The sequence below is a fragment of the Haplochromis burtoni genome, unplaced genomic scaffold, assembly GCF_018398535.1.
Source record: "Haplochromis burtoni strain Fernald_Lab_line unplaced genomic scaffold, NCSU_Asbu1 Contig_1, whole genome shotgun sequence".
NCBI classification, from domain to species: domain Eukaryota; kingdom Metazoa; phylum Chordata; class Actinopteri; order Cichliformes; family Cichlidae; genus Haplochromis; species Haplochromis burtoni.
In genome coordinates this window covers 6,302,287-6,318,222 of record NW_024582362.1, presented here as the reverse complement: position 1 = coordinate 6,318,222, position 15,936 = coordinate 6,302,287, and the positions used below count along the sequence as shown (strand labels likewise).

Sequence of the window (15,936 nt, the reverse complement as noted above, 5' to 3'; positions counted from 1 at the left end):
AATGTGTATTAGAATCTATCCTTGAGACAGATAATGAACTATTGCTTTTGGGTCTTTGGAAAAACTGCCTAAAAAAGGAAAACTTTATTATAGGAGGAACTAACAACATCACCACCACTTGATGTAGTGACCTTAAGTCATTGTTCCATTTTAGTTACGGCCAGGCTTCTATCAATATTCTCTCCTCTGAGTGGATTTTACACACAGAAAAGTAATTATGGCTTATTATACATCAAAGTACTTATCTGCCATTATGTAGAAGGTCAGAGGGCTAGCTTTGTGTGCTCTCTACACCGTTACTACAAAGGTCACGCTAACATAATGCTTTGCATTTTTGAGCATTCAAAGCTGCCCAATTTTAACTTTCATCATTTTAAAACTTAATTCTCTTCACTGACATTGCTTAAGCAACACAAATACCGGCATCTCTGCCGTTTTTCTTCCATAGCACTTTCTCAGATTCCTTTATTGAATAAGTTCTACAATATATGTCTTTCTTGCATATTATAGCACAATACATGCCTACAGGATAGTTTGAAAAGCAAAGACATTTGTTAATTTTCAGATTTATTATCAGTAATGGAATTTTAGGAACTTTACTAATTTATTTTTCCATTTCTCAAGCTGATTAAAAACATACAGCTTAAAGGGAAAAGGTGAAGAACAATTTGTAAAATTTATTAAAGTGACATTCACTTAGTTGCTGAGAGTCCTTCAGTCCATCCAGTCGTAGTTTTGCTATTGTTTGTGACAACAGCAGCTTCGTTTGGCAGCCAAAGAGACACGCTGTGAGGGAACATAATAGTTTGTTGCCGCTATCGACCCATCTTCTGAGCCTTTGAATCTCCATTTTCACCCGTCTTACACGATGCTCTCACTGTCTGTTTATGCTACTTTGTATGTTTTCAGGGTCTACATCAGTAAACAAATACAAACAAATGGAGCGTCTCACTCAACAGTCTATTAGGATAGTCAGGGGACAGGATAGTCAGTGTGTTTCTGCTCTGATGTCCATAATGCGAAATCCAATCAAATGAAGAGCATTTAGAGCTACTTATGGACCGTTCCACAATGTAAACGATGCAATGAGCTCTGTAATAGGAGCTTGGCTAACGTCTGATTGAATCGTAGTGTATGGTCTTGTTGATACACAATAGGGCTGAACTCTAATGGACACTAAACAGAGTTTGTTTTGTGGCCATAATATCATAAAATTCAAGGATTGTATTCTGAGTTCTAGACTGTTACAATTAGCCTTTGGTCTGTGCCATCTACAGACAGATGGACATGTCCCTTGCATGCAATACAAACTTGTACTGTACTTGAACACCTGCTTTAACTGAAGGGGTTATAGGACAACCCAGGATTTTAGATAAAGAAGAAATAGAAACAAGTTAAACTGTACTAGGAAAACATCTGCAGTGACAGACATGTCTTTAATTTGAGACATGTATTTGTTAGTAAGTACAGATCAGAAGAGGTAAATTGGAATCAGCTGGCCTCTATTTGATCCACTCAGCTCGTCATGGCAAAATCTGAACACCGTCGCCCCCAAAATGTTCCTACAATCATAGATAAAAAAAACACCCACATGATAGGACAAACAGTTCAATAGCCTGCATTGGAACCCCTGCAGTCTTCTTTTGCGGTTGCCTAAACTGGAAGTCTCCCATCGGCCATGCTTGTTAATCTTTATAAACGGTGGTTGACAAAGGATTTTCTTTGTGTTATTTGTATCGGAGGAGAGAGCAAAACCAGTTACAACAAGTGATGACAACAAATTTGCTCACTGAATGCCAGCAATGTCTCCAGCTGTGATGAGGCTCCAATTTTTTTTTTTTTGTGTGTGTGTGTGTGTGTGTGTATGTGATTCACAAAGCGACTATTTATGACATTCCCATAAACCACAGAACAGGGGCTATTAAAATCTTAAAGCCTGGGAACCAAATGATAAAATTGGTCTCATGACTTAATTTTTGCTAATGAGAGCACAATTTTTCTTGTCATGTGGAGCTTTCTTCATAGCAGGACTCTCAAGGCCCAGTTTTCTTCGTGGGTTGTAGTTACATGTAAATGAAACATGTAAGTATGCAGGCTACAGCGCATGTCAGCCCTGCATTAAGGATGACCACAACTTTAGAGTTCTGACATCTGGTCTACTTGAAAATACATACATACCGGTGCATTAAGACTATCTGTCAAAAATATGTTGAAGAAAAAGATTGTAATAGAAGTACTGATGTAGCGTGCTTCCTAACTGATTAAGCTGTGGTTAGCTTGTATATGATTCATGCTGCGAACTTGGTGCAGTAGAAGCGTTTCAAAGAACACCTGTCCAACCCTACATAGCAGTGACTGCTGAAACCTAATTCAGGTTAGCATTAAAAACAGTCTATGATCTCTGTGACCTTTATCAACCCCCCCAAACTCCACTTCCCCCAACAAATACATGCACACATGCACGCAACTCACACACGCTTCAGCATTCGCGTTTGTGGCAGGAGCTCTGAGGGAACAAGGCAGTGAAAGTGAGAAAGACAGAGCAGGGGAGGTCACGAGGGTCACGGTGGTTGACTATGCTAATGCTGTTGTTAATGACTTTGCTGTGAGTGATAATTTATTGTCTTCATTACCATATTAACTCCATAGCACCCCTCCACACCCAAGAGCCCTAAGTCTCTCTTTCTCTCTGTCTATGCAGTAATGGATGCCCCTGTTTGATCCTTGGAATAATGAACTAATTAGCTTAATTAAAATCAATATAGGTGCCAATACCAGGTTAGACCTTTCAGGGACGCCATCTCTATCTGCAGGAGAAGGGGTTTTCAGAAAGAGAGGGTGAAACAGGATGGATGGCAGGGGGGTAGAGGGGCCACACATAATAAATAAAGAGATGATGATGAGGAGGACTGACAGGTAGACAGATACACAGTATAAGGCCATATGCACACTACATCAATGCTGTTATGTTTACACCTGTAGACCTACACTGCTTTGGTATTTTAGGACCCATAAAACAGATCCGCAATGACCCAGTTTTAGTTTACAGATGGAGTTTTGGAAACAGCGATGTCAACGCCCATGTTTGCAGGCTGCAGTCAGCGTGTGTCCATCCCTTGTGTCATGCACAAAGCACACAATCCTTGCCCATAAGAAGACAAAGACTTCAGCTTTAACTAGAAGTGTTAAATTAAACTCGGATAACAAATTATATGCGTCTGTTTGGTCAAGGAATATGCGTTTATTTAAGCGTTTTTCAAATGGTGTTATCAACTTTGCCAGTGTGGATGTAGTTAAAAGGAAGAAGAATGAAAAACATTGAATTTGAATGAGAATGAGTGACAGGTTTGAAAAGGTAAATTGTAAAAAAAAAAAAAAAAATGCATGCAAGAAGGGGCAGAAAATATCGGAGGAGTGGAGGGAGCCACAGAGAAGGGGGACTAAACGAGAGAGAGAAGGCGAAAGAGGTTCCTAATGCTGATTTATGAGTGCTTGACGGTCGTTAGCTGGAATAAATGGCTTGTAGGAGTGGCTGCAGCATTACTCCCTGTACAGGATACTAAGTGCATTGTAAGGTCAGCCATAAGGCCAAACTTACATATGTAGTGCTCTGCCCTTGTAAACCTTTGTTAATATATCAGCCACAGGATGGAACTGTAACAAGTCCGTCTGATGCAGGGAGACGACAGTGGCTTTCTGAACTGTGTAGAAATGATTCTACTTGAGTTTTACTTTAAGAGCAACCGGTAAGTTTAGTCAACGCAACTTTCATGGTTGGGCAAGCCAAAATTAAAATCAGCAACTTTTTGTATGAATGTGATTTGCTACAGTTTAGTCTTCTTCCATTGGGCAGAGGGAAGGTTTACAACAGTGCCACTTCACTAATTAGGAATAAAGCTTACTCTCCCAGTCTTTTTGCAACAAATTGGCAAAATAGGACATTTTATATTTGAAAGATTATAGAATTGAAGGCAAAATCTTATAAAGGGACGTCTCGGCACATACAGTATATTGGATAGGCTCTGCCAGTACGTTTGATGCCACACTGTATCTCGTCAATAAAATGTTCAGTAAGGCAGCAGACATGTGCTTTTGCCTGTATGCTGTCGTTGCATCATTTGAATTAGGCTCAAGCAAAATTAAAGTAAACTTTTTCTTTCTTTTTTTTTTGTCTACGCTCATTCTGAACATGCAGGTCGTGACGTAGCAGAACTAGATGCTGGCGTGCTCCGTCCAGTCACAATTGGCTTGAGTTGCTTGATTCTATTTTATTCAGCCTTCGCTTTGTGTTGTGATCTGGTGACTCACGAGCACACGTTCCCGCTTTGTTTGTTTCTTGTCTTTTTTTCTCCTCTGTTGCTTTTAGTTGACAAAGCTCGGGAGAAAATTGATGACTATTTTCAGACAGAAAAGGAAACAAGAAAGGGGAAGTGTGTGTGTGTTGGGGGAGGGGGGGAGTATGTTAGGGGCAAATGATTGAGACAGGAGGGGACAAGAGACTGTGATGAGGTTTGAGACTGTGATGAGGTTTGAGGCTGAAAACAAAGAAAAAGAAATGAAGGAAAATTGAGGCAAAAAGAGGAAGAGTGACAGTGGAGAAGAAGGAAATCAGTCTGGGAATGACTGTTGCTATTTTGCGCTTTCCTTGTATTTCTTACAGTAGAAGTCCTACTGTTGACCATTTTTGGTACTTACCAGCCATACTGCAACTACAAGTGCAATCTCTTTACATCGTATCTAATACAATTTTTCCCTGTGCATAACAAGGAAAGGACCTGTAGTGATGATAGGACGTTTGCCTTCCTAATAAGAAATTGTGACACAACATTTGAAGTTAGTTTTGCTTGTTATGCCGAGGACATCGTGCAGAAGAATATATTGTATAAGTCCTCTCTGTGTTTTTAATAACTGGCCAAGGAAGCTAATTGATGTGATGCAACATCTGTGTAATGTGCTCTCTTTTTCTTTCCTGCTTGCCTCTTTTTCTCTCACTCCCCGTCTCTGATGATTTTCACCAATACTTTAAAAGTATTTTTCCTCGCCACTCCTTTATGACATTGCTATATTATACATAAAACAGCCAGCCAGCCAGACAGACACACACATATATACCTACTGCTAACAAATGAGTTTACTGTGGTCATAACCTTCACAGGGCTCATTATCATAGATTGCAGGCCTTTTCATAAAGCTGAGACCACAGGTGACGGATTACTAACGATGGACACACACACACACACACACACACACACACACACACACACACACACACACACACACACACACACCGTGATCTGTAATGAGACCTTATTCCGGACACCCAGCCCAGCTGCCTGTAAATTTCAGCCGTCACTCTGCCATACATACTTAATCAGCTAATGTTGTTTTATTTCTTATTATTAATTTCCTCCTGTTTCTGATTTATCTAAAGCCCCCTGCATCGCACCAATATTTTGTCTCCTTTACAGTTCAGAGAGGCAGAGAAAAGGAGAAAGCCGCACGCTTATTCATGTACTTAGGGGATTGCATCAGTAATGAATCGACTGGCTTTTTAGGCATACATAACACAGCCTACTACTCACCTTAATAATGTAAGCAGGTCGTAACTCCTGCTAACCCAAGGGTATATATAAGGCCTGCACGCACAGTCGCACACACTCCTAAACACACATAGCCTACCTATATTAGCCGCTGACCTCTACGTTTTCCAGGTCCTCTCATTGTCACATTGCAGGTGCATTAGAATATGAATATTTTATGATCGTGTGTGGCTTTTGTGTGTGTGTGTGTGTGTGTTTAAATGTATATTTTTATAGATGTGGTTTGGTAAACAGATTGATTACTTAGAGGACGGACAGCTTGGCTTTTTATATTACTTTCTTATAGACCAGTAATGCTATGCTGGTATTATACAACATAATATTCAAACGTGCCATCACACAGGAGGAGTCCCCATACATAAATACTGCCAGCAGGTTAAATTGCACTAATATGTGAGTGAACACCTTTTCTGTAATCATCATTCACCAATCAATGTCCTTAATTTAAAGTTTTCTTCAAGTTCATAGTAAAGTGGTGGCAAAAATGAGGAAGATCCAGACTCTGTGTGTTATTTAATGATTAGTCTCCTTTAAAACAGCAAAGGCGACCTGTATAATTGTCTTTTACCATTAGGCCTTAAATACTACACATTAAATGAACTGAATCTTATCTTTACACATGCTTCAGATCCTTTTTTTAGATGGTTTAACTTGATATTTTATGCACTCCATATGTGCTCTACTGCTCCATATCTTATCTCGCATGCACACAAACGCATGGTTATACACATAAACACACTTAACATATGCATAATTGAAAAACACACATGCACGCACACACTCATGGCCAAAAGCAAACGAACAGACACACATTAACTCACACATGGGGGATATGTGTTGACCTGTGAGTCATTGCTGTCAGCATTGATTTCCTTTTCCCGGAGTGACCCCTGTCACCACGGCGATAGAGTGGCCGATATTTTACCAGTGGTGCCGGGCCTCTCTGTTTCCGTGGAGCCTCCTGCCGCTCTCTCCTTCTCTGGCAGTCTTTTTCTTTGCTCTTTTCAGCTATTGCTTATTGCCCTTGTTAATTTGGCCCTGTCCTGTCTATTTCTTCCCTCTTTTTAATAGTCTGGCCTAATAAAAAACGCTGGACAATCAGAACTATTTACTTTTCTTTTGAACTCAGTTAATTCCTTTGCCCCCCTTCTATGCTGTTCTCTTTTTTGCACAGTGTGAATTGACCTCACAATAACTGTGCTGACACATTTTTCACTCGTCCTTACAACTTTTCATTTGAAAAAAAGAGACATGCAGACAGGATAATGGCAAGGGGTATTTTGAATTGAAACTATATCTGAGAATTGTGTGTCTGTCTGTGTTTGTGCATAAGCTTTTGTCTGCATATGCTCTGTCTTGCTTTCTCTGTCCTCCTTTCAATGCACTTGACTTCCCACACTACTGTATTGCTTTAAAGATGTTCTTTTAAAAAAAAAAATCTCTCAGGAGGGAAGTCGAATTATTAAATCAGTTCTATCTCTATTTTAATCTTGGATTCTGGGTTTGAAAATGAGGAATGATTGTTTTCCTTCAATTTTATTTATGCAGTTGCTGTATATTAATGTCTTCTTTCCTCATGATAATATTATCATGCTGCTGCGGTCAACAAGATGCAAATTCTTAGCAATTAGTCAGGGGTGACACACTTCACACCTTTACCCCTGGGCGCTGTCGGACTTCATCACGGTTTACACCCGAGAAAATCAATTTCTACAAAACTATTTTCCTTTATTTAGCAGTGTATATCTAATAAACAGAAATTTAGGTTGTACTGAAGTGAATATTGAACTATTTGGATATGTTAGAGTTCAGAGAGAACGTATTATTTCTTGGGTGTACTACTTTAGCATTAAAATTCATTTCAAGGTGTACGGTACTGCATTATAATGCTGCAGTTACTACAAATACACTAAACAGAAATAAATAATCAGGATGTCATTTTCTGTGTATCCTAGGTGTCTGAGGCTGGGTTGAAGCCTTTGTTGCTGGATGAGGTCACTGGACCTGTGGCTCACATCCCACGCAGGTTTGTATTACCTTCGCTTCTCATCAGCTAGGCAGTTTTTTTCTTCGGAGAAGTTTACTTTTGACTGAAATAATGATTAATTTCATGATTCGACCACACAAACTCACTCACACACATGCACAGGTACCCCACTGTTGAGAAAGGTAGCAGAGCTGGCCTCAGGGACTGTGTCTATCCTGAGGGAGCTTGAACTCTTTAGGGAGTCACTGCAACACCACTGTCCCCATGGCAATATGCAAATCCCTATATGATATTTCCCACCATGCAATGCTCCAAAGCCCCTAAAGACGTGTTCTGTTTTTACGTTAGATCTTCCCAGAGAGACAGATTTTTATTTTTACATTCTGACAAAACTAATGAAAGTAGCATTTTTGAATCTTTGTGCTCATACATATTTATCTAGTTCACACTTTTTCATTGCCAGCTATGCACATCGACTCACTTGACCAGTAAGAAGTTTGATAGGAAAATCAATTGAGAAGCATTTGGATACAATGTAAACAACCATCCAAATAAAAACTCATTCAAATTACACCTTGTCTCGTGCTGTACATATCATTGTTTTATCCTTTGCCTTTATAAAACAGCTGCTGTAGCATCACACAGCTGTTTGATGCTACAATACAACTCAATCTCTCGATGTCCCGACACTAAGAGATTGGCCGTCTGCAAGTTACGCAGGTGGCACAGCAGCAGCAGTAATTTCATCAATTATTTATATCTTCTGACATGCCATTGTGATCTTAGGTATTAACCCAAATGCTTTTCTCCAAGCAAGCAGCTGAGCTGCTGTGCACAAATTCATAGTTACCCTTTGGCAACAGAGCACTTATGCTTAGAATGAAGTCAGCATTTTTATCCGCAGCAGAAGAGTCAAAATATAGGTTAGTTTCATCTAGAGAATGCCAATATGTTTTCATGGTGTATCAAGTGATTATTGCAGGAAGTGGTCTGATTTTAAAAAGCAATGATGTATGCTGTAGAGTTATTGAAATGTATTGATTATGTTATTGAAATTACAAAAACAAAGTGAATAATCTGCCCAAATTTTAACTAAAGACATTGTCCCCGTTTCTACTGCCTGCAGTAGATCATGTGTTCCTGACCTCACTACACAAGAGCTCCTCCTCATCTCAAACTCCAGTACAACCCCTGCTGACAAGTAATGCCTTTGTCATCAAAGGTGACATTATAATATTTACTGACCTAAAAGAAAAACAGTTAATTTCCAAACACATGGGTATTATTGCAGTTGATATTTATTTTTCACAAGCTGTCATATAATAGCTAAAAAAACACATCCAAAAATGGTCAAAAGTGACAGTCGGTGGTTTGACAGCCTGCAGCGCAGCCAATTAAAGCACCCAGCTAAGCAGGAATCAATGGTCTGGCACAATGTGGCACAGCCGAGTTTGTGGCTATACGGGGTTTCTATGCCATTCCTGTAAAAGGCACTGAAGGGTGTGATGGATCCTCAGTCAGCGTACTTGCTGTCAGAGATGTGGGGCTTTGCATCACACCTTGAGCGTTTTAAATGGCTGCACATATAATAATAATAAAAAAAATTAAATAAATGAAATGAGTAAATCAGGTCTCCTGAAATGAAATGACAGGCAGGTTGAAACAGCGGGTGAGTGTGTGTGTTTCTTGCCACCAGCGTCAACATTAAACGCATCAGATTGAAGCCACCCTCCAGGGTAGCATCACTCAGCCAGGTGTGTGTGTGTGTTTGTGTATGTATGCGTGTGCGTGGTGAAACCTAAGTCTTTTATCTACTTTTCCGTTTTCTCTGTTTTTTTTGTTTATCTACAAATTTATTTATATATTTCAGTTGAAATGGTGTACATAACACACACACAGACACCCCCGACACACATACCCACCCACACACACACACACACACACCCATAAACCCCCACACACATTGATCTATCGGTGTATTAATGTGTGAGTGAGTGTCAGTTTTTATCCCAATTATTTTTTAAATTATTTCCCCTTAGTATAATCTCCAGCAGTTTTTTCTTACACAGAAGTTAACTTGAGTGCTGTTTTCCTTTGCCAAAAGCAGTCAAATGCTGAAAGTTAGTTAGGAAAGAGAGAGGAAAAAAGCTCTGACAGAATATCCTGATTCTCATTTGGGAAAGGTAGGAACTTCACTTATGTGAAACTTAGGCGGTATCCCTCAGTGAGACTGTTCTAATTCAAAACTCAAACTTTTCTCTGTTAACAGAGTGATGAGATACATGTGCTTCAAGAGACTAGGGGGGTGGGTTCATCATTGTTATATTATTATTTTCTACTGGCGCTGGTTGTTTTTCTGTTGTCCAGCTGGTTTTCCAAAAAGCTACACACTCTTCACCATTTTCTTCAGCACTGACAGTGTACAGTAGACTCTCTACCTCTGTATCTATCTCTTCTCTTGCGTTCTCTCTCTCTCCCACTTCTCTCTCAGGACGGGAGGAGGATATGTCTCTTTTTCTCCATATTGACTTTCCCAGGTCAGGCTCCTCTTCTCCTATTAGGCCAAGCTAACTGATCAATACGAAGGCCTGGTGGGCTGCTGTACGGACATGCAGACATGCACACACAGCGGGCCGTGCCGCGGCCAAGTGCCACGCTAATTAACAAACAAACACACAAAGCAGAACACGCGCAGCGCTCGTATCTACCCATTTCCAAATATAAGCACACGCACCTCTTAACGATACGGCTGATTATTAAAGCCACGGCTAACATTTCTACATGTATGAAAAAGTCGCCGACATTAACAAAAGTCACGAAACGAGCACATTGATTAGTCAGTCGTGGGCGAATATATAAAACTTCATCCAGTTGGTTGCTTTTCTGTCAAATACTGAGATGCAAGAAAACTCCTCCTCTCCTCTAAAAAATCTTCTCTCTTCTCCTCCCCTGCTGTTCTCCCAGCTGATGAGTTGTGACATCTGCAGCGCTGCGACATGGATAAGCAGCTGCCAGAGATGGAGCTAGGGAGGAATGATGGAGAGAAGACAATGCAGGAGATGGGTGAAGAAGGGGGGGGTGGGGAAGGGGTGAGGGATGCTGACAAGCAGCAACAGTTAGATGTACAGTGGGGTGGGGCGGTGGGGGGCATGATTGCATTGCGTGTGCATGTTCCTAAATGTCTATATGTGCATGTCTCTGGGTGTGTATGTGTGTGTGTGTGTGTGAATGAAGCTGTGTGGGCATATGAGCATATGTGTCTTTGCATGGCAGCGTGCCAGGCAGTGCCATCTGGCTGCTTGACAGAACTCCTCTCATTAACGGGGGAGGTTAATTGCTGTGGCAGCGCCCAGGCTGTGTCAAACACCACCCTGGGGACACGGAGGCAACAGACTATCTACATGTTGGTGTGTGTACATGCACCGACACGTGCGCGCTTGTGTCTCAAGCATAAAATGCGGAGCGGGAAACTCCCAGCCTTTTTTCCCCCCACAACATAAAAAGGTTAAAGCGAACCCGCTGTACTATATGTGAACCCCATCGTGTGAAGAGAGTCTCAAGGAGGACTTGTGTCCTTTTTTTGCGTGCCAGGTTACATAGATGTTCTGATTATTCTTATGAATTATGCCTTGTTGCTGTAATGATGTAGAAAGAATTGGGTTTACAGAGCCAATGTCTATAGCCCTGGGGGCAAACACATATGTATACACGCTCACACACCCACATGCACAGCGTGTTGGGGGGGAGTGGTGGCAATTTGCATTTGTTATTACTGCATATTCATGACTAATTTTGTTAGCCTTGCTTAATAGGGCTGAATGACAGGTTGAGAAATCGAGAGCCTGCTTTAATATCACATACAGTCACAGTAATACACACACACACACACACACACGCACACACACGCACACACGCACAATTCAGTCACATTCACTCAACCTGCTCTCTCTGTCCACACAGTAATCATAACAACACTTAATGCTTTTAATAGGAATTCTCTGTTCCTCTGGTGGTGTGACATTGTGTCATTTGTTTACCACAAGTACTTATTGTATATTGCAATATAACAAGCCGTGCAGCCTTATTTGTTGCATGCATAATAATGACCTGCAATATTATGCACACACGCACGCAGATACGTACGCACTTGAATGGCATGAATAAATTTGCATGTTGACTTGTTGCAGATCAGGATTTGCTGCGTGTTTTCATTTTGATTTTCCCAAAAGAAGCAAAACTGTTGGAAATGAAGGATCCTCCTCTCCTTAATAAATTCAGTTCCATCCATTAATGGTGCAGAAAATAGAGGCTTATGTGTCGTTAAGTAACACAAATTATAGTTATTTTATTATTTTTGTTTTTTTTAATCCTTTGACTCTGCATTAGTTGTGTGTTCATGAGTTCTTGGACAAGATAAGAACAGTGTGGTTTTAAAAAAAATCTTTGTTTTTGCAGCGAGCATATGCTTGCACGCACTCACATCCATTTTCCAAGTGTCTTCCTTCTATAGGAAAATAGGTTTTAAATTAGCTTGTTTTTACACCAAAGTTTTGCACCTCTGACTAAAAGGACCTAAAGAAGTCATCTTATAATAAATGTTAGCATTTCTTTTCCTTTTGGTCTTAAATGACATGTTTTGGGCCAAAAACCATCCTTCTACACATACCTATGTGTTACTTAGGCTTCTATATCACGGGTTGTGTGTTGTAAATTATCACCTTAGCTCGGTGATTATTTACAACAGAGGAAAACTCTACTTACGATTAAATAAAAAGACATCAAGTGGATTAATAACAGCAGAACATACACGTTCCCATTCTCCTATCGAGGCAGAACCAGACTATAATCTAAAGTCAGCTTTCACTGTTTCCTCTGTGGCTTTTACTCCATTTGACTGAAAAGTTTTTTTTCTGTTTTTTTTTTTTTTTTTGCCAAAGTGAAAGATTTAACTCTCAGCGCTCTCTATCCACTCACATGTCACTTTTGTCAAATCTTGCCTTTCCTTCTCCACTTGGTGTGAAAGTGTAGACGCGCTTGATCAAATGTGAGTTTAACATTTTTAATCTGTGCAAAGTTTCATCAGAATATCTCATCTCATGAGGCTGGTAAATATGAAACTGTGTGTGCGTGCGTGTGCCTGCGTGTGTCTTTGTACGTGCCCGTGTGTTTGTGAACAGTACCACACAGTGCCGTATGATCTGGGTTTTTTTTCTCTCTCTTTCCATCTTGGGTGTGTGACAGCTGTCACTGGTGACTCAGAAAGGTGTCTGGGCAGAGTTAACGTATTTTCACCGCTGGGAGACACACAGACTCATACACACGCATGCACACGCGTGCGCACACACACACACACACACACACACTGACGGAGAGAAACACATATCAGCTCTGGTTGCTGTCATCTAGCACAAATTTCAACAGGCTCAGCATCTCTTTGCTGCTTTTGAATGAGATGTTTTTGAATTTTACACCTTATACATGTGCTGCATGTTGCTTACACATTCCTGTTTTATCCTGCATCAGTTGTTAAAACAATTTGATTAAGGATCAAAGCTTATACATTGTGATGGAAACAATTATATACACTGCCATATGCTGTGGCTTTCATCTCTGTAATTCACATCACTTAATAATGCACTCTGTACTCACTATAAACCTGAAAAGAGATATTTTCCTTCTATGTTTTACATCTATCTGCTTGTTCAGTAGTTCACGATTTCCTTCCTCTTCCTTATGCCTTTCCGCTATAGCAGTGATTCCGTGGACCAGATGACGTCTGAGACGGAAGATGTGAAAATCCAGCTGCAAACCAAGGACATGATCATCTCGGATCTGGAGAGGGAGCTCGCAGAGAATATACAAGGAAGGCAAAAGGTAACCGACTTGACTTGACTTGATTTTAGCACATTCCAAAGAATGAGCTACCGGGATCACGCCACAAAAATGCAAACAAGACATTCTGTCGTTTGCACGTAATTGTCTGGACTCAAGATAGTTCCCCAAAAGAAGCAAGACAATGTAAACAAATCTCTTTTTTTTTCTCATAGCAATTGTAAGGTTGAAACAATTAAATGACTTGCTAAGAAATTGTTTCTTTTTTTTTGCAGCATTTGTTCAGAAGGCTGTTTAAAAGGTGGAGGAGTCTTTTTTTAATTTTTTTTTACGATATTGGTTTGGCAGCTGTGCTACAAGCGCTCCATGTGCAGTCAGGTTTAACAGGAAGCCATGGCGTGTGTGATGAATTACCAGCATATCTCAGAGCCCTGGGTAACAAACATGGCATCGCCGTTCGGGATTAAAAGGGAGAGATTTTTACAACCTTCCCACACCTCCTTACAGGGTGTCACTAAATTATACCCACTGCTGTTTTACTGTCTTCTGTGGCTTATGGTTAAGGCACACGTAAACACACACAGGCTTGCAGAAATACACACATGCATTTGTGCTTGTGGTAAACCCAGGCTTGTTGGTTGTTTATGTGTGTGTTGGCTGGTTACTGTTTGTTTATGCTGCTTGTGAGTTGACTCATTTGCACTGCCGCTAATTAGTGGTTTGTGTGATTACAGACAGATCCGTAGAGAAACAAGTAGAGTAACTGGAGCTTGTTCTGTTAATCACATTTTCAACAAATGGCTATATATTTTCTATTCCACTTGTGTTTCTGTTTAGCTGGTGCTTCTGCAATGCAGATGCGCAAACAGATCTACAGGACACACAAACACACATGGAGCCTTGGTACATGTGAGCGCCATAACACTGTTTGTTAGCACGACGACACTATCAAATGAACAGCTTTCTAGAACACGTGGCCAAATTAAGTGTATCCTCATAAAACTATAAATGATATATATTTACAGTATACGTTGTATTTTAATCTGCAATATGTGAACTTCTAACTATGAATTTGTCTTACACAGCCCAGGCAATTATCGCTCGGGCTCTTACAGTTGTAATTACATGGACTTCTATTTTAAAATGAGACATTAAGAACTGATATAAAAATGTAATTTTATTCATTCCAATTCATTTCAGATTATTGCGAGACATTTATGAAAAAGTAATCAAAAGCAATTTGGAAAAATTGTATGAGGAGTATTAGCCAGTGAATAATTCTCAATGAAAATAAACCTTTGTCTCTTTTGGGGGGGGGAAAAAAAATCAAATTTTAATTCCTTTCTGGCGAAGACTGCGACGCAGGTGCTGGAAAGCGGTGAGAGGCTGGTGCACCTGCAGAGCGAGCTGTGTTGTCTGCGGCGGATCCACGAAGACAACATGAAGGAGATTGCTGAGAAAGACATCTGCATCACCAAACTGCAAGCTAACATTCAGCTCCTGCAACAGGAGGGGGCTGACACGCTTGCTCAGGTGTGCAAAGGCTTACACGTGTACTATTCGGGACTGCTGTTTGCACACATACACATGCACGTGCCACGCATATTGCACATGCAACAGCTATTAATGTGTGGTGTAATAAAACATACATTCGCTCACTTAGTGCCAGTCAATTTAGCCATCTTTTTTGCATGACCCACTTTTTCTTTTACTGCCTTGCAGGATGTTGTCTTGCGATGGGTCTCTTGATGTTTCAGATTAGTTTTTTTAGATTATGTGACTGGTACCTCATTTGTTCCACAGATTGCAGGGATGTGACTGCCTGCACATTTCTTTTTTTCTTTTCTTCTCCTGTCTGACTTCAGCTCTCCAAGCTGAATGTAAGAACAAATGAGCTGCAGGAGGAGTTAAAGAAGAAAAGAGGTGCTATGGAGGTAGAGGGAGGATGAGGAGAAAATAAAAGATAAAAAAGGAGCGTTAAGAAAAACAGAGAGGAGAGGAGAAGGCAGGAGCAACTGAAGACAGAGGAGTGGATAAAGAGTGGAAGAGGTGGTTTGAGGAAGATGGAAAAGACTATATCCGGGCTGTTTAAAAGTGTGCTAAGAAGGCAGCTGTTTTGAATTCTGAGGTGAGTGTATTAATGCACTCTGTAACTTAACAAGAACTACTCATCAGCGGGTAAAACTGCAAACTGGGTTGCCAATAAGAAGTTACACACCTTCATCAAGTTTCAGGATGATTAGATTCTTTTGATCATTGATATGATTTACATGAAGTTTCTCTCTTTACAATTGTATACACATTTATATCAAAATCCTAACTTAGTGTTTCAATGTTAAGACTTTTTTTGGATGATGGACAGCCCTTTATTGAGCAGACTTAATATGTTTACCAAAAACAGTACAGCAGATAGCATATTTACGCGTATGCACATACACACACTTACACAGTCCTAGAAAAAAACCCCAACAAAACACTTCACCTTAATTCAGACCTCAGACACTCTCTCCTCTCCCC

The 15,936-nt window shown here is 40.4% G+C and overlaps 1 protein-coding gene across 2 annotated transcripts in view; it reads left to right on the top strand.

The window, feature by feature from the left end:
- The window catches only part of LOC102296427 (golgin subfamily A member 6-like protein 22), a 93,284-nt gene that overhangs the window by 3,617 nt on the left and 73,731 nt on the right, over nucleotides 1-15,936 (top strand). For both annotated transcript variants that reach the window (XM_042213722.1, XM_042213696.1), the window contains exons 3-5: nucleotides 7,556-7,626; nucleotides 13,338-13,461; nucleotides 14,773-14,952. In XM_042213722.1, coding sequence (XP_042069656.1) covers nucleotides 7,556-7,626; nucleotides 13,338-13,461; nucleotides 14,773-14,952 — 375 coding nt within the window. The remainder of the gene's footprint in view (nucleotides 1-7,555; nucleotides 7,627-13,337; nucleotides 13,462-14,772; nucleotides 14,953-15,936) is intronic.